Source organism: Bos indicus x Bos taurus, chromosome 8, assembly GCF_003369695.1.
Source record: "Bos indicus x Bos taurus breed Angus x Brahman F1 hybrid chromosome 8, Bos_hybrid_MaternalHap_v2.0, whole genome shotgun sequence".
NCBI lineage: Eukaryota > Metazoa > Chordata > Mammalia > Artiodactyla > Bovidae > Bos > Bos indicus x Bos taurus.
The window spans coordinates 95,213,919-95,240,200 of record NC_040083.1 but is presented as its reverse complement, the minus strand read 5'-3'; the positions used below and the strand labels follow the sequence as shown (position 1 = coordinate 95,240,200).

The 26,282-nt window shown below is 37.2% G+C and overlaps 1 protein-coding gene across 4 annotated transcripts in view; it reads right to left on the bottom strand.

Annotated features, from left to right (window-relative positions):
* Nucleotides 1–26,282, bottom strand: part of SLC44A1 (solute carrier family 44 member 1) — a 231,399-nt gene that overhangs the window by 49,944 nt on the left and 155,173 nt on the right. Inside the window, exons 13-16 of one of the 4 annotated variants that reach the window (XM_027550433.1) lie at nucleotides 16,436–16,573; nucleotides 8,462–8,698; nucleotides 6,534–6,614; nucleotides 776–3,142 (exon numbers count right to left, since the gene is read on the bottom strand). In XM_027550433.1, coding sequence (XP_027406234.1) covers nucleotides 3,119–3,142; nucleotides 6,534–6,614; nucleotides 8,462–8,698; nucleotides 16,436–16,573 — 480 coding nt within the window. In that variant the 3' untranslated portion in view covers nucleotides 776–3,118. Of the gene's footprint in view, nucleotides 1–775; nucleotides 4,072–4,544; nucleotides 6,615–8,461; nucleotides 8,699–16,435; nucleotides 16,574–26,282 lie in introns of those variants that run through there. The other 3 variants (XM_027550435.1, XM_027550434.1, XM_027550432.1) reach the window with 3 other exon arrangements.

Below are 26,282 nucleotides of genomic sequence, written 5' to 3'. Positions count from 1 at the left end.
ATACAATCTCAGTGCTCTAGCTAAATTCCTAATGTTTACCTAATGTACTGGTAAGCCTCCCATAGAAGATGGGTCTCTCGGATTTATACTGAAATATAACCTTTTCCCTTCCCTATCATATACAGCAGAGCTTAATCTTCAGGCAGGAGCCCAGAAAGTCTGAATCAGGCACCAGAGCCTGAATTTTCCAATGGCAGCAACAAGTATGATTCTCTTCTCACTGTGATTACCCTTGACGAGACAGGACGCTCACTACAACTCTGGAAATAGGTGTCCTGAACATGCTTTTGAAGCTTTACCACAGAAAAAGACAAAAACCACAACACAGAGTCAGTGGTTTATAACAGTATTCAGGTAACCACATTTCACAGATAATTTTTGTTCTTCCTCTATTCTTCTCACTTGGGCAGAGAGGGAGGCAGGGAGCAAATAGCAGTGAGGCAGCCCAGAGCCAGCTGAGGAATGACTCATGATGAATGAAAGCGGCAGCAGGACTATCCAAACATAACCTCAAAACATTCAAATGTTGCTGAAAAGCCTCTGTGAGTCTTTCTAAAATGCCTCAAGGAATGAAGCTCACGAGAGAGTGATATTCTATAAATCAAATATCTCTCTGTGTGTGCCCGTGTAATATTATGCCTGTGCATAATAATATATGCACATCTGCATATATCTACCTGGATGGCACACACACTGACTGCAGGGGAAACAGGCTGGCAATTAATCTGGAACACAAATGACATGGTTACACATAGATCATAATTTCTAAACACAATGTTAGTAGAACAAAATTTATTTGTAAAACAGGACCTGTTATATAAAATGGCACACAATCCAGTTATACAAAAATACAAAATTTCTTTCTGATTACAGTTCTAGTTGCAAATGATAATTAGAAAGCATTCCTGGTGGCTTCCAAATAGCTGAGATTGCGAGCATACGGAACAGGGAGCAGCAAGAGTCCATGGTGCTGGGATGTCCAAGTGAGCAGAACCTAATTTCCAAATGCAAGACTTCCAGCAGGTCACTTTGGAGGGACACCTCCTAAAATAACTAGCGTCTGGAATGTCTTCTGTTTTGATACCCATCTTCTAGACTTTTGCCAATCCTAAATTTAGTTCCCAATGTTTCTTAATGTCCATAATCTGTGTGGCTATGAAACAGAAGGTATGCTAAATTTTCTTACATGATTTGCTCTCTCACCTATTTGGATGATTAGTTACATGATTATATTTATTCCATTTCAAATGATATAAAAGAGCACAATGATACCATTTAGTGACATCAGATGTTAGATGTTAAATTCTGGAGAATTATTGTTTCAAATTAGCTACTCTCATAATTTTCTTTTCCGTGATCTTGCCAAGACATGAGCTCTTGTTTCCTTTTTTTTTTTTTTTAATTCCAGACTCTTATTGCAAATATTCTGAAAAATCAGAAATATTACATGAGCTTTGAAAAGAAACCAAGGCATTTAGCAAATTTTAGCCTAGCTAAAGAACACGGATACTTAAAAAAAAAGTACAATTTACCTTTTGCAGCAATTTAAAGGTCCAACCCTTTGAAAGGAAGCACATTAGCAAACAGCTGCTTATTAAGCCCTAGTGACATTAATTGTATGTATTTCCATAATACCGGTCTAATTCATTTTCTAATTCTGGTAGGAGGCAATGCTTTCTTTCAAAAGATTCTCCTTCCATGGAATGATAAAATGCTGAGGCTTTTCTTTTTTTATTTTGTACAGAGCCTGTATTTAGTGCAATAAGTTTAAAAAATCTGCTCTGAAATATTTACTTTACATTAACAAAAATAGCTTTTTTTAAAAAAATTGTAACAAAAAGGAGTTATCGCATAAACAGATCATGAATTATTCTTAGCAAATTACACTTTTTTTTCTTAAAGCATTCACCATTACAATAAGCAGAACAATGGAATATTAGCCATTCATATCTGGTAAGCTTCAGGAATTAAAAAACCCCCCAAAACCCAAAACCCATCCCCAAACACAAAGAACGTTCAACACTTGAGGATCAAAACGTTAACCAATTCTTCAGTTAAACATTGTAGAATTCTGGATACTTAATGAATTGCCAAGAAGAGGAGCACCTGCCAGTATGTTTTTAAGATTTTACAGCAAGCATTTGAATAAAATGGCCGTTTAGCTCTAAGCCACTAGGGTTCCTCTGAAGCAGAAGCCCAAGCACCGGAATTTTCAATGCGTTGTGTTCCATGTGTCTCTCCCTTTTTTATTCCTCCCAGCATTATTTACTCTGCAAACCGATACACAGAAACTTAAAGGCTAAACTTGCTGGGTGCCCCAGCTTCCTTTCAAATCAGGCACACGAATGTGTGGAGGATGCTACTAACATCAAAAGAAAGAAAGACAAAATGTAAGAAAAAAGTTTGCATAAGAAAGATTATCTACCCTTTTCTTTTTTACCTACTCTCTTTATAGAAGCATTAGGGTAAACTACAAATACCTGAGGAGTTGGTTACTTTTTAATGTTGGCTGACAAATGCATGAGCTATTATGAAAATTCCCAAATTGGGTCCACTTGTATGTTTCTAAAAGGAAAATGACATGGCTTCTTTGATTGGGGAAAACTGATTGGAGGAAGTCCTTATTAACCCGAAAGCATATGCCTAGTCTCGTCCCACTAGGACTTATGCATCAGTAAAATAAGGTCTTGATTTTATGCACACAACAGGGAAATCACCCCTGAATAAACTTTAGACAGAGGATTCAGTACAATAATTTTACCTAATTTAAATAATTAAAGTTAAAATCTCCTCTAAGTTATTAAAAATGTTAATCAGATATGAATCTTAACATTTCCATTAAGACAATTACAATTGAAAACATTAAATGATGGCAGTTGCCTTGTAAAAGCCACCCGTATGAAAGGAGTACATGTTTGACAAAAATAAGCATAAAAAAGGTATTAAATCCCTGTTCCTTTTCTCTGATTTTGGCTGATTATGTGTGTGTGTGTATATACGTATACATATATATACACACATACATATACATATATACACACACCCACACACACAAATACATAGTTATGTGTATATATTGTTTTGGAATGTCAATGGGTTCCATAACGATCAGCTAGGTTCAAGCAGAACTTGCTCCCGAAGCCTAGAAAACAAAGTCATACAGAGTATAATCTTAGACAGTTATCATTAAAAGGAGATCATGAATGATGTTACAAATACACAGATGGTCACAAATGGCAATAAAGCAAAATGGATTGAGAATCCTTCTCCCTTGAACCTAAATTCCAAGGGCTGAAATTCCTATTGTAATTCACATTTCCCTCTGGGTCATCTTTAAGATAGGCAGAGAATTCATCTCTAGTTTACACTGCTCTAGTGCCCAGGTTTTTCTCTGCATTTTCTCTATAAGTTTCTCCTGTATGACAAAAAGCAGAAGGCCAGAATATCTTTTTCTTAAACCTCATCATATTTGGTAAATTTTTCTAAAATAATTTTCAAAGATTTATAGAAAGACCTTACAAACCTTCAACGTTTCCTTAACTAGTGAGGCTCTCTCTCAAGTCTAAGAGGTAAATTGGAAGTAAAGGTCTGTCTAGTCAAGGCTATGGTTTTTCCAGTGGTCATGTATGGATGTGACAGTTGGACTGTGAAGAAAGCTGAGTGCTGAAGAATTGATGCTTTTGAATTGTGGTGTTGGAGAAGACTCTTGACAGTCCCTTGGACTGGAAGGAGGTCCACCCAGTCCATCCTAAAGGAGATCAGTCCTGGGTGTTCACTGGAAGGACTGATGCTAACGCTGAAACTCCAATACTTTGGCCACCTCATGCGAAGAGTTGACTCATTGGAAAAGACTCTGATGCTGGGAGGGATTGGGGGCAAGAGGAGAAGGGGACAACAGAGGATGAGATGGCTGGATGGCATCACGGACTCGATGGACATGAGTTTGAGTGAACTCTGGGAGTTGGTGATGGAGAGGGAGGCCTGGCATGCTGCGATTCACGGGGTTGCAAAGATTCGGACACGACTGAGCGACTGAACTGAACTGAACTGATATTTAGTTCAGTGATTCCCCTGTCAAAAGTAAATATTTAAATCTTAGATTTCTGCATATTATTTTATAGACTAAAAAACCCTCTTATATTAAACTATTGCATTAAAGAGAAAGACAGTGAACTTGAACAGCAGTGTTTCTACAAATGATGGTCTGTTAAGAGAACTTTCATCTAAGGGAACAACATGTGAATTAAACCAAGCAAATACAAACAAGCAATCCTAAATTCAACCAAGCCCAAAACTATAGGAGGGAATTTCTCAGATAATTCTTTAGGGACATACACAAGATGCTGATGGTAGTTGGGGTCAACTCTTATCATGCATACTACAAAAGAAGAGAAGAAGTAGAGGTGCTGATGAAAGATTTAAAAGTTAAAAGATTTAACTATGCTGTGAACAACAATTCACACTTCTCTCACAGGGACTTTTTGAACCACTTAAAATATCATTCTTACAGATCAAATGCTACAGTGTACAAAGCACCAGAAAAACAAGGCACATAAAAGATGTATTTGGATACATAGCAGAGGGCTTTTTCATTAATCTGTAAGCAACGAACCAGTGAACAACATAAAATAAAAGCAGAATGAAGAGTTTAATGCAGTTTCTGAATTAAGGGATATTAATTCAAAACTGAAACTAATATTAAGGGGAAAAAACCCTTTCTACATTTTTGGCTTCTAGTAGAATGCCACATAATGTAGGCAGTTCTCCTAGTACTAATGCCTATGAATGAGGGGTCTAGGTAAGAGAAGATACATTTGCATTCTGGTATGCCACAAGTCAGCTATCTTTCCCCCAAGAATAATACAGAAATACCTGCTAGCTCATGGTCAGAGTAGCTAGCGCTAAACTTCTAATTATTTCTCCCTTTCTTTAAACACTTATCACTGAAGAATGATTTAATGTAAGCTTCAACCGCTGATAAGAGAGAAAAGAGGGGAGAGTTTACATTTTAAGATGGTATGTGTCTTTTAAAAGTTTTAGGTTTGAAACCTTATTTTCTGAACAATTAGGACAACCAAGCAGTGGCAAGAAGGAAGGCTTCCTCTTTTTTCCAGACCACCTTGGAGTTGGCAGCATTTTCACCTCAACCCCCTCAGGCTATGTGAAGTAAAGGGGATGCAGAAAGAAAGGGTAGGAAGGTGAGGTTTCTCATAGGAGAAACTGGTGATTAGCGTCCCTTCCCTGTTCATCTAGTTCTGGCTGATGCACACTTAAAACTAAGAGTTTATATGGCCATTCTAGATCTTTTTAATTATGATTAGAGCAACCTGTGCCTTGGGACTATAAGTGTTGAAGTTTTGATTTTACCATCATCAATGCTATTAAGAGCAACACCGAAACAGGCAACAGATGGGGTTATAGAGAAGAGTTTATGTCTAAACATTCTGTGAGGTTTTAATGCAGGTTGACTATGCAATTATTTTGTATAAACATGTACCTCTGCCATGAACCCATCTCCTCTATTCCTACATACGTAAATGGACTTGTTTTAAACTATCTATTTCTTAAATTAGAGACTTATAATTCAAACCATTTATTAACGTATAAAGAGGAAAGACAAAAGAATCCTTACCTTACCTTTCTTGGGACATTATATGCAATTGGAAGGCATGTTATTTTAAATTAACTGTTTTAAGGATGTATGCAATTATATAATATTTTGAAATAAACATGCTATTTAAGAAGAATACATTTGTAATACAAGCGGTAATTAGACCAGTATAGCTAAAGACATCTGTCATTATGCAGCCGTAAGAATATGTGTTGGAAAAGCTACTCAGGATTCTCTTTCACTGGTTAACTTAAAGTTGTTTTTTTCAAATGAAAAGAGAGTGGTTATATATATCACTGACCAGAGATAATTTATCTTTCTCACAATTAAGCTGAGGCTGGAGAAGACCAGATTGTCTTACTGAGAGGGAATGTGGGTGTGGATGGAAATAGCCTTGTTTGCTACTGAAAAATCGCTTAAGAAACAAAGAAAGTACAGTCCAGGCAACAGAAGAAAAAGTCAGCAAAGGGGAGAAGACAGCAACATAAACCAATATTAAAAAGAGGAGAAATATGAATTTCAGCAAGTTGAAAGGAATTGCTATCACCACTTCTAAAATGATAAGTATTAAACTGTCAGTTCAAGTGCACAACCAAATGTTCAGTCCCATGAAAACTAAACTCTGATAGCTAAAAACAAAAAAAAATGGAAACTGCCAAGTTCACCTCAGGGACAAAGAGATCCCCAACCCCCGCCATGAACACTGTTCCTTTCAGCTTACTTTTACAGAGGGCGGCCTCAGCTGAGAGAAGAATTCTGCCATCCAAGTGATGGGTAAACACACAAACAGAAAGAGCAGCATGTCCTGCGTGATACAGATCACAACAGCTTCTCCTGAACAAGCGCAGTCAGTGAAGAGAGAGAGAGAGAGGAAGAGAAAGTGAAACTCCTGGAGGGCAGCTGCCCCCTCATCACCACCTACCATCGGTTTTAGCTCTCTGGCATCAGCAACGCCTCCCTTACCAGCTTCCTTCATTGCTTTCCTACTGTTTTCCACAAACTCCTGAAAAACAGGAACCAGATTACATAAATTCTTAGGTCCTTTCAGACTTTAGACAGTAGATGATTTCTAAAGAATATTGACATGTTTGACTCAGTAATGGTAAACGGATGGCCTAAAAAAAACCAGCAATAAATAATGTTTGGTACCATACACAAGAATGGCTGAGTTTGAGGGTACGGACTGCAAGCTGTTGATATAAAATCTTTTTTCCCACCATTCCTCGTGACAATCTTACTTAGAGTCAAAGAGATGTTTAGTTATCTGGAAGAGAAAATAACTCTTGTTTTTTAGAAAAGACTATTTTCTCACCCTTAGAATTTTGTTTTCTTATTTTACTTTTTTCCATATCAAGGCTAAATAAATGAAACAAGAACATTTTATTCCATTAAGCCCCCTCTTTAAAATAACCCTAGGAGGTAAAAGAAAGCATTCACACTACTTAGTATACTATTTTTACCAAGGCATAAAGGTCACAAAGAGTCAGACACGACTGAGCGACTGAACTGAACTGAACTGAAATAAGCTACTTAAAAAAAATTGTCTATATATGGCTTTGAAATTATTCTATAAAGTAGGAAGACAGGGAGTAACAACCAGAAACAGCTGGTCAGAAACAGTTAAAATGGGATTATGCCCCAAAGGAAACATTTCTATCCTGTCAAAGTTTATGGAGTACTTCCTCATTCAATATCCTCATCATTCTTATAGACAAAACTAAAATGAGAAAAACTGTATTTTTTACTCCATTTTTCATCAGTGGCTTAAAGAACAAAACAAACCCCTCCTTCTAAATGCCTTAATCACAAGAGAGATGCAGTGCTCTTAAGTCAAGTTCAATGATGAGAATAATCAGTTAGGATTATAATTGAGATTATAAAAATGCCCAAAATGTAGCTGGTGATGTTCTTAGTAACAGAGATAATGAGTACCAAATAGGTCAGTTGAATCATTTAGAATTTTTGAAATTGAAAAAAAATCTAGCTTATTTATTAATACATTTATTTTAGATTTAACTGGGTAAACCATATTACTGGAAGATGTTTTGTTATTTCAATGTCTAATGTTTAATCTTCAATACTATTCATTCTTGAGATAGGAATATTTCACAGATTAATAGCAAAGTATCATTAACAATATCTTTAATTTGGTAGCATTTAACATAGATCCTAGTATTTAAATCATTTTAATATGGTTTCCAAATTTTTTTAAAACGTTTAACTGAGGTTCTAATATAGGGAAGCTGTAGAGGCTATGTAACTATAAAGACTATGTTATCTTTGTAAAGGTTTGGATCTTGACTAACGGAAAACAATACAATCTACCAGTCATGGGTCTGATAATCTGTATTCATTACAAAACATCTTCAATTTGGCTTGGCATACCTAGGATAAAGAGTTTTAACAGGTTGACAGCAATAATATTTAGAAAAGTGGTGGATGGAGAAATACAGGTAGGCACTACAACCCGGGAAATAAAACTTTTTGTCTTTGAATCCTGATTCAGAAAAGGCACTTAGAACGTGAGCGGTCCAACATTGCAGTTTCAAGGGCTAAAAATGCCTACGTAAGTTCATCTAACTGCAGAGACGAGGAGAGCAGAAGGGAGCATGGTGCACTCAGGACTCTTAGTGGGATACTGCTCTAGCTAGGCGGATTGAAATGGTCTCATTCTTGCCAAAAGGGTCTTCTTCCCTGACTTCCCCAAGACTAGCCTCATTCATGAGTGCTACAGATTAATTCTTAATTACTCAGTTGCATATAATGGGAATTAAACATAGAGAATGTTTTACAATATTTATATTAGTATTTTTAATCCTCAAAGCAATAGAGGGTATTTGAAGTACTTACCATCAGTACTTTATCCATATAAAATTCTCTGCCTGGGCTCCCATCATTGTATTTTGTATCAACGGCAAAACACAAGAATAAAACATCCACTACCATTTCATAAATGGACAGGAAGCAATGGGCGACTAGGAAAGCAAAGAGGCAGACGATGATCAGAGGCAGCACCCATACTGTGTAATCCTGTTGGTAGTTGAGCAGCATAACCCCCGCCAGACCCGTGCTGCAGACTATCAGCACCTGAAATGGAGAAAAAAAGACCACACTGAATAACCTCCTGCAGAAAACCTTTATTTCTTCATCATCTGCAGACATACAATCCTCTTTACTATTTAGAAATGATGGCTGTATGAATTCACGCCCCCTCAACTTAGAAATTGTAATCCATAGATAGGCATATACATGTGTATCATGTAACATAAAACATCATCCATGTTGACAATAAAAATAAGCAAGTTTTCCAAGTGGTATGCTTGTTCCCTAAGACTTCACTTATTTAGCATCTGTGGCAATCTCTAAGAGAAATGTATACCTATCTTAGAAAAAAAAATTACACACACTCTTAGCATGCAGAAGAAAATTACTGACATTGCAGAGTATCGCTGTGTATTTTTTCTAAGTATTTTTACATATATGAAATGCTATAGAAACAAATCATTAAAAGCTCATTAATATTTATATATAATACATGCTTCTTAAGTACATATTCAGCTACACTCTTTTCATTCTGTGGGTGGTTTAAAATTTATTTAACCTTTCTCCTACATTTGGAGATGTTGTTTTCAGATTATGCTGCAACCAACATCTCTGAGAGCTTTCTCTTTGTATTTTACTTCCCATAGAACATGTGGTATGTTTAATACGATTTGCTATGAAGTGTTGATTTGGACTATTTGTGAAGAAAGAGATTGCCAAACGCATTCATGCTGTAAAAATAAAAGAAATAGCCATTTGCTCACTGTCAAGAACCACCTACTCTGATGCTTCATCACCACACATGCAGCACTTTAAATTTTCTGCGGTCCATTTATTTTATTTCAGTTTTTCAATAACCCTATGAATAGCTTATAGTGAACATTATCACCCTTGTATTATAGATTGGGAAACATTCGTAGAGAGCCTAGCTGACCCGCCCAAGGCCACAGAGTAAAATAAAGAGCAGATACCACTCAAAATATAGTCTTGTGATGCCAACCCCATTGCTCTTTCCAGGTAAACATTCAGCAAATACTTGGATACTGATACATCACAGTAATAGGTACACTGAATCCTAGCCTCACTCTTGCCCAGCCCTTCACCTGGCCTAGCATCAAGCTGTAAATAACAAAGAAAAAGAAAGAGTCCTCAAGAACCACAGCAGCCTTTCCTTGCCCAGGGTTGAAGACAAGAGACTGGGAATTCTTTTGTCTTTCCCCTACTGTTTGTCAACACAAAAGCATCTCTCATTCATCATTATCTTAACCAGGAATTATAATGCATCAGAGGATATACTGGTTAAGCTACAAATTGATCCCTCTCTCAGATGATGTTAGGGAGCAAAGCTGGGTCTGCTCCCCTCCCATCATTTTTGTGGCAATACATTTAAGAATCTTCTCTCATGATGAGTTATTTCTGGGATAATGTCCACAAACAGCTAATTAGTACCCCCTCCCCCTTTTTTTTCTCTCTTCTGGTTTCAGTTTTTTGTTTGTTTGTTTGTTTCAATTTTAGAGTGAGTTATTTCTTACCCTTTTCTTCAATGTTTTTATATCTACCCTATAGGAGAACTGAGCTGCTTTATGCTCTCTCTTGACACTAAAAGTTAAAGCCACGTTTGAATGTCAAAGTCAATAATAGGCAGAAGATGTGGTTCAGGCAAAGTAGATGTTGAGACAAAAGCTGTTGAGGTAGAATACTGTCACATGAGAAACAACTATGAAAATCAGTGATATTTAGCTTAAAAAGTCAAAGAAATGTAAGAATTACTCCCTAGTATAACGAAAGGGTATCATGCATCCCTTCAAGCAGAGGATACAATTCAGATCAGATCAGATCAGTCGCTCAGTCGTGTCCAACTCTTTGCGACCCCATGAATCGCAGCACGCCAGGCCTCCCTCTCCATCACCAACTCCCGGAGTTCACTCAGACTCACGTCCATCGAGTCAGTGACGCCATCCAGCCATCTCATCCTCTGTCGTCCCCTTCTCCTCCTGCCCCCAATCCCTCCCAGCATCACAGTCTTTTCCAATGAGTCGACTCTTCGCATGAGGTGGCCAAAGTACTGGAGTTTCAGCTTTAGCATCGTTCCTTCCAAAGAAATCCCAGGGCTGATCTCCTTCAGAATGGACTGGTTGGATCTCCTTGCAGTCCAAGGGACTCTCAAGAGTCTTCTCCAAGTTCAAAAGCATCAATTCTTCGGCGCTCAGCCTTCTTCACAGTCCAACTCTCACATCCATACATGACCACTGGAAAAACCATAGCCTTGACTAGACGGACCTTTGTTGGCAAAGTAATGTCTCTGCTTTTGAATATGCTATCTAGGTTGGTCATAACTTTCCTTCCAAGGAGTAAGCGTCTTTTAATTTCATGGCTGCAGTCACCATCTGTAGTGATTTTGGAGCCCCAAAAAATAAAGTCTCACACTGTTTCCACTGTTTCCCCATCTAGTTCCCATGAAGTGGTGGGACGGGATGCCATGATCTTCGTTTTCTGAATGTTGAGCTTTAAGCCAACTTTTTCACTCTCCTCTTTCACTTTCTTCAAGAGGCTTTTGAGTTCCTCTTCACTTTCTGCCATAAGGGTGGTGTCATCTGCATATCTGAGGTTATTGGTATTTCTCCTGGCAATCTTGATTCCAGCTTGTGTTTCTTCCAGTCCAGCATTTCTCATGATGTACTCTGCATATAAGTTAAATAAACAGGATGACAATATACAGCCTTGACGAACTCCTTTTCCTATTTGGAACCAGTCTGTTGTTCCATGTCCAGTTCTAACTGTTGCTTCCTGACCTGCATACAAATTTCTCAAGAGGCAGATCAGGTGGTCTGGTATTCCCATCTCTTTCAGAATTTTCCACAGTTTATTGTGATCCACACAGTCAAAGGCTTTGGCATAGTCAATATAGCAGAAATAGATGTTTTTCTGGAACTCTCTTGCTTTTTCTATGATCTAGTGGATGTTGGCAATTTGATCTCTGGTTCCTCTGCCTTTTCTAAAACTAGCTTGAACATCAGGAAGTTCACAGTTCAATTAGTGGTTATCAAATTATCAGGTGGGCTAGGAATCACTCGGGGAGTTTGTGAATAAAATGCAGATTCTTGAGCCTTGCCCCCAGAGAGTCTGATTGATTGGATTTAAGATGAAGTCAGCAATATTCATTTTAAAAGTACCCCCAGTGAGTCTTAGCCTCACAGCCTACAAGTAGTACGGCTCTATATACCTGGTGGGTGTCCTTCGTGGTGGAGTACACATAGCCAAGGGAGTATTCAAGAGAATCACTTGGGACTTCTATTTATATTTCTCATATGCTAAAAATTTATTTTTTATTAAAAGCTATGCATATATCATAAATAAATAAATATACTGGGGAAGTGTGCTCAAAATTTTTAATACGATATGTAATTTTAAAAGTTTAGACAATCTTATAATAAAGGTTAAATTATTGGCAAATCAGGGTAGAATGTGAGAAGCAGGAAGAAAGGATACTAGTTTTGGAGTCAGAAAGATGTAAGATTGAATCTGAGTTAGTAGTTTTTAGTTTTGTGACTAAGCAAGTTCATTTAACTTTTCTGAGCCTATTTATCCATCTTTAAAAGAGATACAATGTGACATACGCCCTGTAATTGTTAAAATAAGCATTCTGAAAGCATTTTACATAGTGGCTGGGAATCTTAGTTTCTTCCCTTTTTTTGGTCATCAGTCTTGGATTTATGATGCCTTTTCTCCCATGAAACCCATGTTTTGAAAGATTTTGTTTACCAATAAAATAGCACCTTTAAGTAACAATTTATATTTTCATTTTTTAATTGAATGAACTCAGATTAAACTGTCAACTAGGACATATAAGGAGTGTCACAAAAAGTATTATCAAATAGACATAAAGTAATATAAATATGCAATATCTATTACACTTTAAAATGTTGAAATATAGCTTCTACATCTTTATTCTTAACCTTTGAGGACCCTATAGGCCAGCAATCATAGGTCATAAGCCGCTAAACTGGAGGAACTAGGGTCTCTTCTAAATCTAATTTACCATTCCATAAACTCACTGGGGCTTCACAGAAACAAAATCCATGACACTATTTTTTGTTTTCTTTCTAAAATCAAGGTTTTGAAAATTAAATTTTAAATTCTGAAATAATTATGGATTAATGTGAAATAGTAGAAAAGTAACACAGAACAAACCCCATGTACCATTTATCCAGTTCCCTTCAGTAATAACAGTTTGCAAAATTATATTGACAGTAGTGAATACAAAGTCAAAATCTAGATACTGACACCAGTACAGTAAAGATAGCAACATTCCCATCATCACAAGCCTCCTTCATTTTAATTTTTTATACCTTTCCCTACTTCCCCCCAACCCCATCACTGACTTGGCAACCACATATATGGTCTCCATTTCTATAATGTCATTTCAAGAAAGTTGTATAAATAGAATCATACAATACTTAATCTTCTGGGATTGGCATTTTTCACTCAGCATAATTCCCTCAAGATTCATCCAAGTTGTTGAATGCACTAATAATCTGTTCCTAACACTTTTATGTTTATTATGGTCTATCTAGTTGAACTATCTGACCAAAAACTATTTCTGCATACTAGTAGCTATTAATTTCACTAATTTCAGTTAAGTTCATTAACTGTAACAAAAGAAACTCTTTAAAAAGATTTATTGTATTTTGTGATCAGAAGTACAGTTTTGAAAAAGGAAAACAACCAAAAAAAGAAAAAGGAAAACAAGAAATTCATTTTAGTAAGTTAGAAACCCAGAAGTTTTTTTTTTTTTTCTCTTATCTTTTTCCTTTTTTGATTTGTCAGTTTAAAAACTGTTTATCTTTCATGGTCTTAGGTCTTTTTGTAAATAACATTAGATATATTACTCAAAATTATACTTTGCTGGAAAGCAACTTGGAAATACATATCAAAAATCCTATTATGTACTTGAACTCATTAATTCCACTTCTACAATTCTGGCCTTAGGACATAAGTATTACTGTGGGCAAAATTGGTATACAAAAGTTTCACTATAGTACACTTTATAATAGTAAAAAAAATTGAGGAAAGTTCAATAGTAAAAAACAAAGGCTTTGTTAAATAAATGATACAATTGTATAATCACATTTAAGACATTTTTAATAAAATGAGAAATGCTTATAATATGAAATGAAAAAAGGGATACAAAACTGTCTTTTCTACCAGATTTTAAATTCACTTTATTGACTAGTATTATAACCAGCATCCAGAAAAGGCCCTGGTACATTACTAGTAGGTACTCTATACTTGTTTAATGACTAAAAGGTTATGAGAAACATAAGAAAAAAACCTAAGAAAAAAAAGGCTGCTGAAAAGCTCAAAGCCAATTTTAAAACACTACATTTTATCATGTATATATTTTTCCATTATAAAAAAATGCATAGAAACTTTGCCATGGTAAAGTGGGAGAAGGGTTTAGAATCACAAATGTTTTCAATGCCTGAAAGCAATCATTGTTAACATTTTGAGATACTAATTTTAATTTTTTTCTTATGCACATTTTTAAACAGTTCTGTGATAGTCTAGTAGTTTTACTCAGCTTTTCCATTTACCATATTATACACAATCATATTATAAACTCTTAATAAAAAAACATAATTAGGGAATTCCCTGATGGTTCAGTGGTTAAAACCACAGTGCTTTCACTGTGGAGGGCACAAGTTCAATCTCTGGCCAGGGAACTAGCTCTTAAAGATTGCATGGCATGGCCAAAAAAATTAAAAAAAAAAAAAAAAAGGTTTAATAGGCAAATAGTCTGCAGATTATTACTTCCAACTTTTATTATTAGGCAGTAGACTGCTTATATTTGGTCACTATTATAAATAATGCTGTATTTAGAATTATCTCTAGTAGTTTACCATCATCAGAATCACTGAATCAAAAGGCTTCAGGGAAAAAGGCCCAGGGACAAAATTTTTGTCAGTTAAGGCAATTATAGCTCACAGTGATTAAAAACTTTGAAGTCAGACAGATCTGAATCTGAACTCCAGCTCTGCCACATTTGAGTTTTCTAAATTTGGACAACCTACTTAGCTCTCTAAACTTTGGTTTCCTTTGCTGTAAAATGAAGATAATAGTAGTAGCTCTCCTTAGAGGGTGGAGGGAGGGGGGACCAAATGTAAACATAAAGCACTGCCCTCAGTGCCTGGTACCCAGTAAGTTTCAAAAACTTTTTAATTGCTCTGTATATTTATATTTATATATGTTTTTAAGTTGCTTTTTAGGTACTAGGGCTCAAATATAAATATGTAAAAAATAAACCAAAAGTCTGGGGTCTCCCTGAGTTATTCATATAGTACATAAATAACAGTAATGGTTAGTAACAGGGTCAGACCTGTATTTAGTCCTTAATATGAATTAACTCATTTCATTCTTACTATAAAAAGTTTCTTATTGTAAAAACATGACAAAAATCCAGGAGTCATAATATATGTTTAATTACAAAACAAAATAACTATCTGTACAGTTGTATAATTCTTCTTAGATGACTGTTGCCTGAGAACTTAAAAACTACACAGTGCTATGGGATGAGGGTTAGGGGTGGGAGGGAGGCTCCAGAGGGAGGGGATATATGTATACTTAGAGCTGATTCACACTATTTCATAGCAGAAACCAATACAACATTGTAAAGCAATTATATTCCAATTGAAAAATAAATTAAAAAACCTACATAGTGCTAATCAATGCCTTTCAACATCAAATACGTTTTCCCTTTTCCTTTGCAAGGGAAAAATGTGCTTTTCCTTTCAAAAGCACAGTGGCTGGAGTAAAAAGTGCTCAATAGTAAGAGAACAGCATTTGATGGAATAGTGGCCATCATGATAATGAGTAATTATTAAGGTTATCAAAGCAAAATGAAAAAATACATAATAGAATATGAAGTGAAAAGAGTGGAACAAATAGGTATGTATAGTAGGACTGTTATACTATAGACATATAAGCCTATGAAAAATATGGGAGGTAAATATAAAAATAAGTTATTAGGTTATAGTAGTAGTATCTTAAATTTTCTGAGTATTTTATGGTTTGAAATATAGATACAATGAACCCCAATTATAATGTTATCTAATATTTTTCAGATTTTAATAGCATAGAATAAAAAGATGCTTGAGGACAGTTAACTCTCATTCCCTAACAGTTCTATTTTAAGGGATTTATATATAGTTAACAATGACCATTAATATTCATCAAGAACCTACAATGTCTCAGGCACTATCTTAGGTACTCTACACATATTAATTAGCCTAATCCTCACAACTCTAGGGGTTTGGCACTATTGTGACACCAATTTCACAGATGGACAAAGAGAGGCACAGAGTGGTTATGTACCCTGCCTTAAGTCATACAGCTAGTGAGACCAGGATTTTCATTCAGGCAGCCAGGCTTCAGGTGCAGTGGTCCTAGCCACCACATGGACTGTTTCTTATTTCAAAATATGTCAGGAGAATCACGGGAAAATTACTTAACTGTGTTTGCCTCTGATTCCTCATCTGTATCATGAAGTTAATAGATAATAATAGAACTTCCATTACAAATTTGTTATGAGGATTAAATGAGCACAATACATGTAAAGTACTTAGAAAAATGCCTGATACATATTGAGGGCTCTGTAAGTGCTTGCTTTATATTTTGTGACTTTTACGTTTTTGGTGGGCTTCATATACGTTTTAAATTGAAAAGCAACTATTGCATATATGAAAATTTACTGTATGTCTCAGATAATATACTTGGTTTTATTACCTTGCCTAGGAATAACATGAAATCCCCCACTGTGTTGATGGCAGCTACTCGCAAAGCATTCTCCACGAGAATGACAAAGGCATCCTTCGCTGAGGTGCAGAAATTGGTGCTGTTGATAGCTGTGGCTGTGTATGCATTCTGGACAAAAGCGAAAACAATTCTTTATCAGTAAATGTTATCTTTACAATTTAAACCAAGGATAGTTAAAGCATAGCTTGCAAAAATATTTCACAGTTAAACCCATGGCTTTGGTGAGGTACAGATTTAGATTAAGCACAAGGAAATATAAGACATTTAAAAAAAAAAAAAAACCTGATATGGTAAAGAGAACTCAGATGGCCTAGTTTCGGTCCTTTAAAAACATTGACTTTTATTAAAACACACATAAACCTTTCCAACATTCATTACCTTCTTCCCTGTCTTAGTAAATCAACCATAATTTAACCTTTCCAAGATACTTTGGGTTCATCGCTAGGCATTTCAGTGATGCTTTAAAAGCTACACGCACATATAAAGGCACCAGATTGCTGTGCTGTTATATTGGGAACATCTATTTCCTCCTCCTTGGCACTTTCTTCTGTGCTGTCACTTCTCACAGTTCTAGCAGTAGACAACTTTTGTTGCTGATTTTATACCTCTCCCTCCTGGGGCAGAACATCAAATCCCGTTTGAGAAAACAATGCTTTCTCATTCTCTTGGAGTCTGAGTGAGGTTGACACTACCTCCAGCTCTGGGGGTAAGCTTTGATCGATGTAAGTCAATCAACATGTTTCACCCACAGTGACTGCTTCAGGAATTGGTACATAAACAAATCAGAGCCAATGAAAGTAAAAGATGTTCCCTTGGGCTTCTGGGAAAAAAAGTCTTCTTTCTCTTCCATAGGTGTTCTGACAGAGGAGCTCTCTCATGTACCTGGATGTAAGGTGTGAGGATACAAACGACCATGCCTGTCTCGCAAACATAATGGAAGTCGGAGCAGAGAGAGAAACCGGGTACCTGCCCTTGGTGACAATCTTTACATGGTTAGGAACCAGCCAGATTCTGTACTTCTCAGTTACAGAAGCTAATAAATACCTAAGAATCTCTCCCCTTCTTCCCACCCCCACCCCTTTCTCAATCTTGCTCTTGTTGGGGCTAGACTGGGCTGGTTTTTTTTCTCCTGTAGTACTCAGAACCCAGCTGACATATTTTATCCAATCATACCTGCTTCTGTCTCCCCATGTTTTCTTTGACTAATAGTCACTCTGATTTTTTTTTTTTCTTCTTTTCTACATTACATTCTAGAATAGAACTGACATTTTCTGGAAAATGTGAATAAGTAACATAACATGAAATATGTCTGAGTCTTAAGAAGGGAAAGTATATGGACTTTGCACTGAAAACTTACAGTCCTGAGCAATTTTTGGCTTACTGCTGACTCAAGAAATTGTTGGTGAGCCCAAAATATGAAGTTGCAGGAAAAACGCAGAACACAAAGGCATACTTTACACTGTGTTGTCTGTAACGTTTTAAACACTGAGATCAGAAGAGAGAGTCTTTAATTTATGAGTGTTCCAATTGTACGCTCGTTAGTTATTACGAACTGGGTATGAAGATGAGGTTGGAGTCATCAAAAATTTAATTTGCCATTATATGATTAATTTCATTGGTTAAAAATGCAGAACTTTTCAGGGCCAAAGAGAGACTACTGTACTGAGTAGGTCACTATTTGTGGTTCATAAACTTTATTCGGTATTGGAACAGCAGGAAATAACAGCGTTCTTTGAGAAACACAGCATGATCTTAATACAGGAAATGTCTTCATACAGATTGGCATAGCTTGTATGAGGTAGCCCTCATAGTCAACAATAGAGTCCAAAATGCAGTACCTGGGTGCAATCTCAAAAATGACAGAACGAACTTGGTTCGCTTCCAAGGCAAGCCATCCAAGTCTATGCCCCAATCACTAATGCCAAAGAAGATAAAGTTGAATGGTTCTATGAAGACCTACATAGGTTCTCTAGAACTAACACCAAAAAAAGATGTCCTTTTCATCACAGTGGACTGGAATGCAAAAGTAGGAAGTCAAGATATACCTGAAGTAACAGGCAAGTTTGGCCTTGGAGCACAAAATGAAGCAGAGCAAAGGCTAACAGAGTTTTGCCAAGAGAACGCACTGGTCAGAGCAAACACACTGTTCCAACAACACATGAGACAACATGGACATCACCAGTTGGTCAATACTGAAGTCAGATGTATTCTATTCTTGGCAAATGAAGATGAAGCTCTATACAGTCAGCAAAAACAAGACCAGGAGCTGACTGTGGCTCAGATCATGAACTCCTTATTACAAAATTCAGACTTAAATTGAAGAAAGTAGGGAAAACCACCAGGCCATTTAGGTATGACCTAAATCAAATCTGTTATGATTACGCAGTGGAAGTGACAAATAAATTCAAAGGATTAGATCTGATACATATAGATCTGAAGAACTATGGACGGAGGTTCGCAATACTGTTCAGGAGGTGGCGATCAAAACGATCCGCAAAGAAAAAATGCAAGAAGGCAAAGTGGTTATCTGAGGAGGCCTTACAAATAGCTGAGAAAAGAAGAGAAGCAAAGGGCACAGGAGAAAAGGAAAGATATACCCATCTGAATGCAGAGTTCCAAAGAATAGCAAGGAGAGATAAGAAAGCCTTCCTCAGTGATCAATATAAAGAAATAGAGGAAAACTATAGGATGGGAAAGACTAGAGATCGCTTCAAGAAAATTAGAGATATCAAGGGAACTTCTCATGCAAAGATGGGCACAATAAAGGACAGAAATGGTATGGACCTAGCAGAAGCAGAAGATATTAAGAAGAGGTGGCAAGAATACACAGAACTATAAAAAAAAAAGATCTTAATGGCCCACACAACCACAATGGTGTGATCATTGATCTAGAACCAGACATTTTGGAGTGCAAAGTCAAGTGGGCCTTAGGAAGCATCACTCCAAACAAAGGTAGTGGAGTCGATGGAATTCCAGCTGAGCTATTTCAAATCCTCAAAGACGATGCTGTTAAGTGTTGCACTCAATTTGGCACCAAATTTGGAAATCTCCACAGCAACCACAGGACTGGAAAAGGTCAGTTTTCATTCCAATCCCAAATGTTCAAAGTACTGTACAACTGCATTCATTTCACTTGTTAGCAAAGTAATGCTGAAAATTCTCCCAGCTAGGCTTCAACAGTATGTGAACCGAAAACTTCCAAATGTTCAAGCTGGATTTAGAAAAGGCAGAGGAATCAGAGATCAAATTGCCAACAACCGTTGGCAGAAACAATCATAGAAAAAGGAAGAGAATTCCAGAAAAACATCTACTTCTGGTTCATTGACTAGGCTAAAGCCTTTGACTGTGTGCATGACAACAAACTGTGGAAAATTCTTAAAGACATGGGAATACTAGACCATCTTACCTACTTCCTGAGAAATCTGTATGCAGGTCAAGAAGCAACAGTTAGAACCAGACATGGAACAATGGACCAGTTACAAATTGGGGAAAGAGTACATCAAGGCTGTATATTGTCACCCTGCTTATTTAATTTATATGCAGAGTACATCATGAGAAATGCTGGGTTGGATGAAGCAGAAGCTGGAATCAAGACTGCTGGGAGAAATGTCAATAACCTCAGGCATGTAGATGACACCAATGTTATGGCAGAAAGTGAAGAGGAACTAAAGAGCCTCTGGATGAAGGTGAAAGAGGAGAGTGAAAAGCTGGCTTAAAACTCAACATTCAAAAAACTAAGATCATGGCATCTTTCATGGCAAATAGATGGGGAAACAATGGCAACAGTGACAGACTTTATTTTTTTGGGCTCCAAAATCACTACAGATGGTGACTGTAGCCATGAAATTGAGACGCTTGCTCTTTGGGAGAAAAGCTATGACCAACCTAAATAGCATATTAAAAAGCAGAGACATTACTTTGCCAACAAAGGTCTATCTAGTCAAAGCTATGGTTTCTCCAGTAGTCATTATGGATGTGAGAGTTGGACTATAAAGCAAGCTGAGCACCGAAGACTTGATGGTTTTGAACTGTGGTGTTGGAGAAGACTCTTGCAAGTCCCTTGGACTGCAAAGAGATCAAACCAGCCCATCCTAAAGGAAATCAACCCTGAATATTCATTGGAGGGACTGATGCTGAAGCTGAAACTCCAATAATTTGGCCACCAGATGTGAAGAGCCAACTTATTGGAGAAGACCTTGACGCTGGGAAAAACTGAAGGTAGGAGGAGAAGGGGACGACAGAGGGTGAGATGGTTGGATGGCATCACCGACTCGATGGACATGAGTTTGAGTAAGCTCTGGGAATTGGTGATGGACAGGGAAGCCTGGTGTACTGCAGTCTATGGGGTTGCAAAGAGTTGGACATGACTGAGCGACTGAACTGAACTGAAATTGGAAATGAGCATATGTGGTTTGTGTTTCAAAAAGGCTGAGAAGGTGGGTTCTCTAGACTGTAAGTGAGGTTGGTGTTGATTCTTAACGTTACTCTAGAGGAGGGGCAACAAAGTTTTTTGGTAAAAGACCAGATAGTGAATATTTTTGGCTTTGTAGACCATATAGTCTCTGCCACAATTGCTCAGTTCTGCCATCATAATGTAAAACAGCCAAAACAGTTTGTAAATTAATGAACATAGCTGTGTTCCAATAAAACTTATGTACTGAAGTACATATTTAGCCCACAGGTAGCAGTTTGAAAACTCTGCCCTAAAATAAATTATTAATGGGGCTTGTTTGGTTGTTTTTATTTGTTTTGTTTTGGGTTTGTTTGTTATTGTAGTTCATTTTTTAGGTGAGTACGGAACTGGTGAGAATTCGGAACTACTCTGGGTTCCTTGAGAATAGATCAGGCTTAGAAAGTTCTGTATCATTTTTTAGCCAACTTACTGTTACATAAGATCAAAAGCACAGTTTATTTTGATGTCATGAGGCTATTCACAAAATGTTTCAAAAGAAGTTTTATAGAAGACTAGGAAATGTGAACCACTGCAGTTAGGTAATTAACTCTTTGGTGCCTGCTGTCTTTTAACTGATAGGAAGCACTGGCCAAAGACAGCATAAAGTGGGCAAGCAGCAGATGAGTGGTACCAGGACAACTTAATAGTATGATTTCCTTAAAATATTGTATATATTAGCTTTTGAGATAAGAGCTGTGAGCACAAGATAGTAATATATTGTGCTGTTGTTCATTCGCTCAGTCGTGTCCGACTCTTTGGTGACCCCATGGATTGCAGCACACCAGGCTTCCCTGTCCTGCACTATTTTCTGAAGCTTGTTCAAACTCATGTCCATTGAGTCAGTGATGCCATCCAACCATCTCGTCCTCTGTCATCCCCTTCTCCTCCTACCATCAATCTTTCCCAGTATCAGGGGCTTTTCTAATAAGTCAGTAGGGTAAAATACCCTACCATATTAACTACACATATACTATCTATGTATGTACACACACACACACACACACACACATAATTAATGTTGATGTAAAAAAGCATCATTATAATGCCTAGAATCAAGGATACTGGATAACCCATTTAAAACAACTGGGTGTTGTCTTAAATCTCACCCCTTAAATGAAGACCAACAATGCTTAACTACGTTGTATTCCCCTTTTCAGTTTGAATATAACTTTCCTTGAAAGAAGAGGCAGGACCGAGAGGATCCACATATCTCCAATCTCTCTCTTCTGTTATCATCAGGCCAGCTGAGTCTAAGAGCAGGCCCAATGTGTCCTAACTAAACAACAAAAGTTTTTTTTGCTGCTCTCATTAATTTTGAGAGCTTCACTTTACTTGAGAATTATTCTTCTTCCTCTGCTGCTTCTTTTCTCCCTCCTCCAACCATCTCCACCCATTTGATCTACTTTTAAAGCAAAAGGCTATTTGTAGACATGAAAGGAGGCAGCAGTGATTTCTTTTCTCCGTTCCTTGGTTCCGGGGTTGGATGTGCTCATAGAAATTCAGCCTTCTTGGCAATATTCCTACAGATCTATGCAACTCTTTTATAGTTAACCTAACTGAAAAAAGTAGGTATTTTATAAACTTTTTCCTACTCCAAGGCAAGAAGATGAGCTGCATGTGATACACAAAGGTCAAGATGATCTCTTTTGGAAGAAAAATGTGCTAAAGATCATAGCAGGCCATTGAAATTTCCCTCTCCTTCTATATCTCTTAGTCTAAAGGATTCACACCAGGGTTCTCAAGAAATTCTGAGTCCTTTGTGGTTAATAAGCATTCTCTGAGCTTTTTGCTGATGACTTAGATGAGATTTTTAGAGCCCACTCACCTTCTTCCTAGACTGCCTTCCTGACATTCAGCTAAATTGCCCATAGAGAGTCATCAATGATTAACATTTAGCCTGTGCCCAACATCTGCTCAGGCAGGACACAGGCTTAAAGACTCAGTTCTTTAAGTCTCACTGGCAGGACTCAATTCTCAGAAGCAACATGAAAGATGATCACCATCCAGAAATCCTTATAAAAGGATGCCTATTAGCCCAAGCGGTCCCTGGTGTGTGTACTTTTGTGTGAAAGGTTATAGTGAAAAAGTACTGGTCCCCAGGCCTGCCTAGCCATAGGTCCCAGAGCACAGATTCTATACTTTCACACCTTCTTCCTTTTCTTCATTTAAGGACCTAGAGATTCTCTTAAAGTTTAAAATCTTAACATAATAACCCACTTAATAGGGCAAGCTAGATAGCGACGGTAGGAAAAGGGGAACAGATGAGTACATCTCTACATGTGGACCATCATACATTAAATAGGGGCAACAGTAATCCAAATGATCCCTTTTGCATTTTGAGTGAGGGATGGAGGAAGCACAAAGTCCGATCTATACCATATATTTCACTCAGTTTGGTTCTAAATACTCCAACTTTTTAAGGGACAGAATTAAAAATATGTTGTAAATCTTAACTTAAATAGACTGCATAAAAATTACCACTTGTCTTAGTTTAAAACAGGAAACAGTTTCAGCAGAAAGCTGCTTTCAGCAATTTATATCAGAAAGCTTGAATATTCTCTATAACAATTACTTTTCTTTAAGTTGTATAAAAGCATGTATACATTTGACCTTGAACAACACAGTGGTCGGAGTGCCAACTCTTTCGGACAGTTGTCAATTCCCTCTCCTACAGCTCTTAGTCTAAAGGATTCATGCCAGGGTTCTTAAGACATTCTGAGTCCTTTATGGCTAATAAGTGTTCTCTGAACTTTCTGCCAACCACTTAGACTAACCTTATAAAAAAAAAAGTGAAGTCGCTCAGCCGTGTCTGACTCTTTGCAACCCCATGGACTGCAACCTACTAGGCTCCTCCATCCATGGGATTTTCCAGGCAAGAATACTGGAGTGCGTTGCCATTTCCTTCTCCAAGACTAACTTTATAGTCTCTGTTATCTATGGTTCTTGCAGCCATGGAGTCAATCACCAGTGGACTGTGTTGTACTAGAGTATATAGTATTTATTTTTAAAAATTCCCATATAAGTGGACCACCATAATTTTTTCATCATTAAAAAAATGTATTGTTTAATACATTCACATATTAATTTAAAATGTATTGTTTAATAAATTCACATATTAAACAATACACCCACTGGTGGCCAATACCATATATTAATGACCAAAACAAGATAAAAAGGGGTAGCACCCCACTCCCTTGAAAAAGCCCTGCCCCTTCCCTGGATTAATGCACATGCCTCCCACTCCCCATCATTAGCCTCACTCCTCCTCCCTTTCGATTAAATCCCTCTTGCCAGGGTGAGAAGTTCATCTCTGATGGACCCACACGATCTAAAGCTGTTGTTCTAGGGTCAAGTGTAGGAAGCAGTGTGTAGTCATGGCACGATCCAGGCAAACTTAGATTTGAAACTTCCATTTGAAACACGAAGTAGATCATGTGATCTGCTACAAGGTACCAGACTCAATGTTTTCATGTATAAAATAGAGGAAATGCACCTTCCTTACAGAGTTGGAGAAAGTGGTAACATATATAAAGTGCTTAGTGTACTATCAGGGATTTAAGTAGGTGCTCAAAAAAATAACTCCCACTCATACTATGTAGAGAAAAGCTTTATAATCTTAGGGGTTTATCAGCTGGAGAACAGATGCCCTCCAGTGTTAAATGTATTATCTTCAAATAATGTCCAAGTAAACCAAGACCTGAGTAATTCAATGCCCCAAAGAAACAGATTCTAGTTGGAACAATCCTTCTTCTTAAAGCGAATTTTATACTGTTCCATTAGATGTACAATTACTTTCCTGTCACATCCAGATAAGCACGTGCAGAAACAAAAAGCGGTTCACGGTTCACTCTGTTTATCTGCAAAACTCTAGCACCTATGCTATATATATTTAATGGCCTATTTTAAAAAATCTAAAGCTCTTTTTATTTAAATTGAAGTATAGTTGATTTACAATACTGTGTTAGTTTCAGGTGTACAGCAAAGTGATTCATATATATATATATTCTTTTTCAGAGTCTTTTCCCTTTTAGGTTATTACAAAATATCAAGTATAGTTCTCTGTGCTATACAGTAGGTCCTTGTTGCTTACCTATTTTATATATAGTAGTGTGCTTTAACCCCAAACTTCCATTTTCTCTCTCCCCCTCTCTCCCCTTTGGTAACCATGTTTGTTTTCCATGTCTGTGGGTCTATTTCTGATTTGTATATAAGTTCATTTGTATCATTAAAAATTCACTTATATTTGCTTAAGATTCTACATACAAACAATACTATATAATATTTGCCTTTCTCTGTCTGGCTTACTTCACTTATCATGACAACCTCTAGGTCCATTCATGTTGCTTCAAATGGCATTATTTCATCTTTTTTTTATAGTTGAGAAATGTTCCATTGTGTGTGTGTGTATATGTATACACACACACACCACATCTTTATCCATTCATAAAGCTCTTTTTTGAAGCCAGCTGTATTTTCCACACTGCTTGGCACATAGCTGTGGACTATGGAATTTCATATCGTGTTGCACAATGACTCTGGTCTACCCCACTTCCATGTCAACACTCCTCTCTATTATCCTCTGTATTCTCTACAGCAGTGGCGACCAACTGGTAGCCTATAGACAACTGATGATATGTGGCCCAAAGACTATACAATGTTTGCTCTGGCTCACTCAGAATTATTCTTTTTTTATTAGTTGTAAACATTTTAATAGCAAAAGATAAAATGCAAACATCCAGAATTCTGGCTTCTCTTATAAAACTGAAGGGTTAGAAACTGTCTATAAATTCTCACATGGCAAAGGTATATTAGAGCTAAGTGGTGACAGCCTTCTTTGGATGGAACATGAGCTCTGCAGTTGACCACTCTCTACTGCTCCCTATAGCTCTGGACCCTGGCTGCTGCACTCAGTCACGTGAAGGATGTAATGAACCTCAAGTGGCCCTTCAGGGGTTTATGTTGTCCGGTTCCACTCAAGGCTTTTAACTTCAAGTTGCAAGTTTTCTTTTTTTAAAAAAATGTATGTATCTATCTTGGCTGTGTCGGGTCTTAGTTGCAGCACACGGGATCTTTGCTGTGTCACACGGACGTTTCACTGTAGCGCACTGAATCTCTAGTTGTGGTGTCCAGGTTCAATAGTTGTGGTGCATAGGATTAGTTGCTCTGCAGAATGTGGGATCTTAGTCCCCCGGGATCCAACCCACCTCCTCTGCACTGCAAAGTAGATTCTTAATCACTGGACTGCCAGGGAGATATCTCAGGTTGGACGTTGGCATACAGGAGGAAAATGATGTAAAGTGACATTAACTGACTCATTGTTAACCATTTCCAAAGAGTATTACAAAAACCCAAACTCCAAATGAG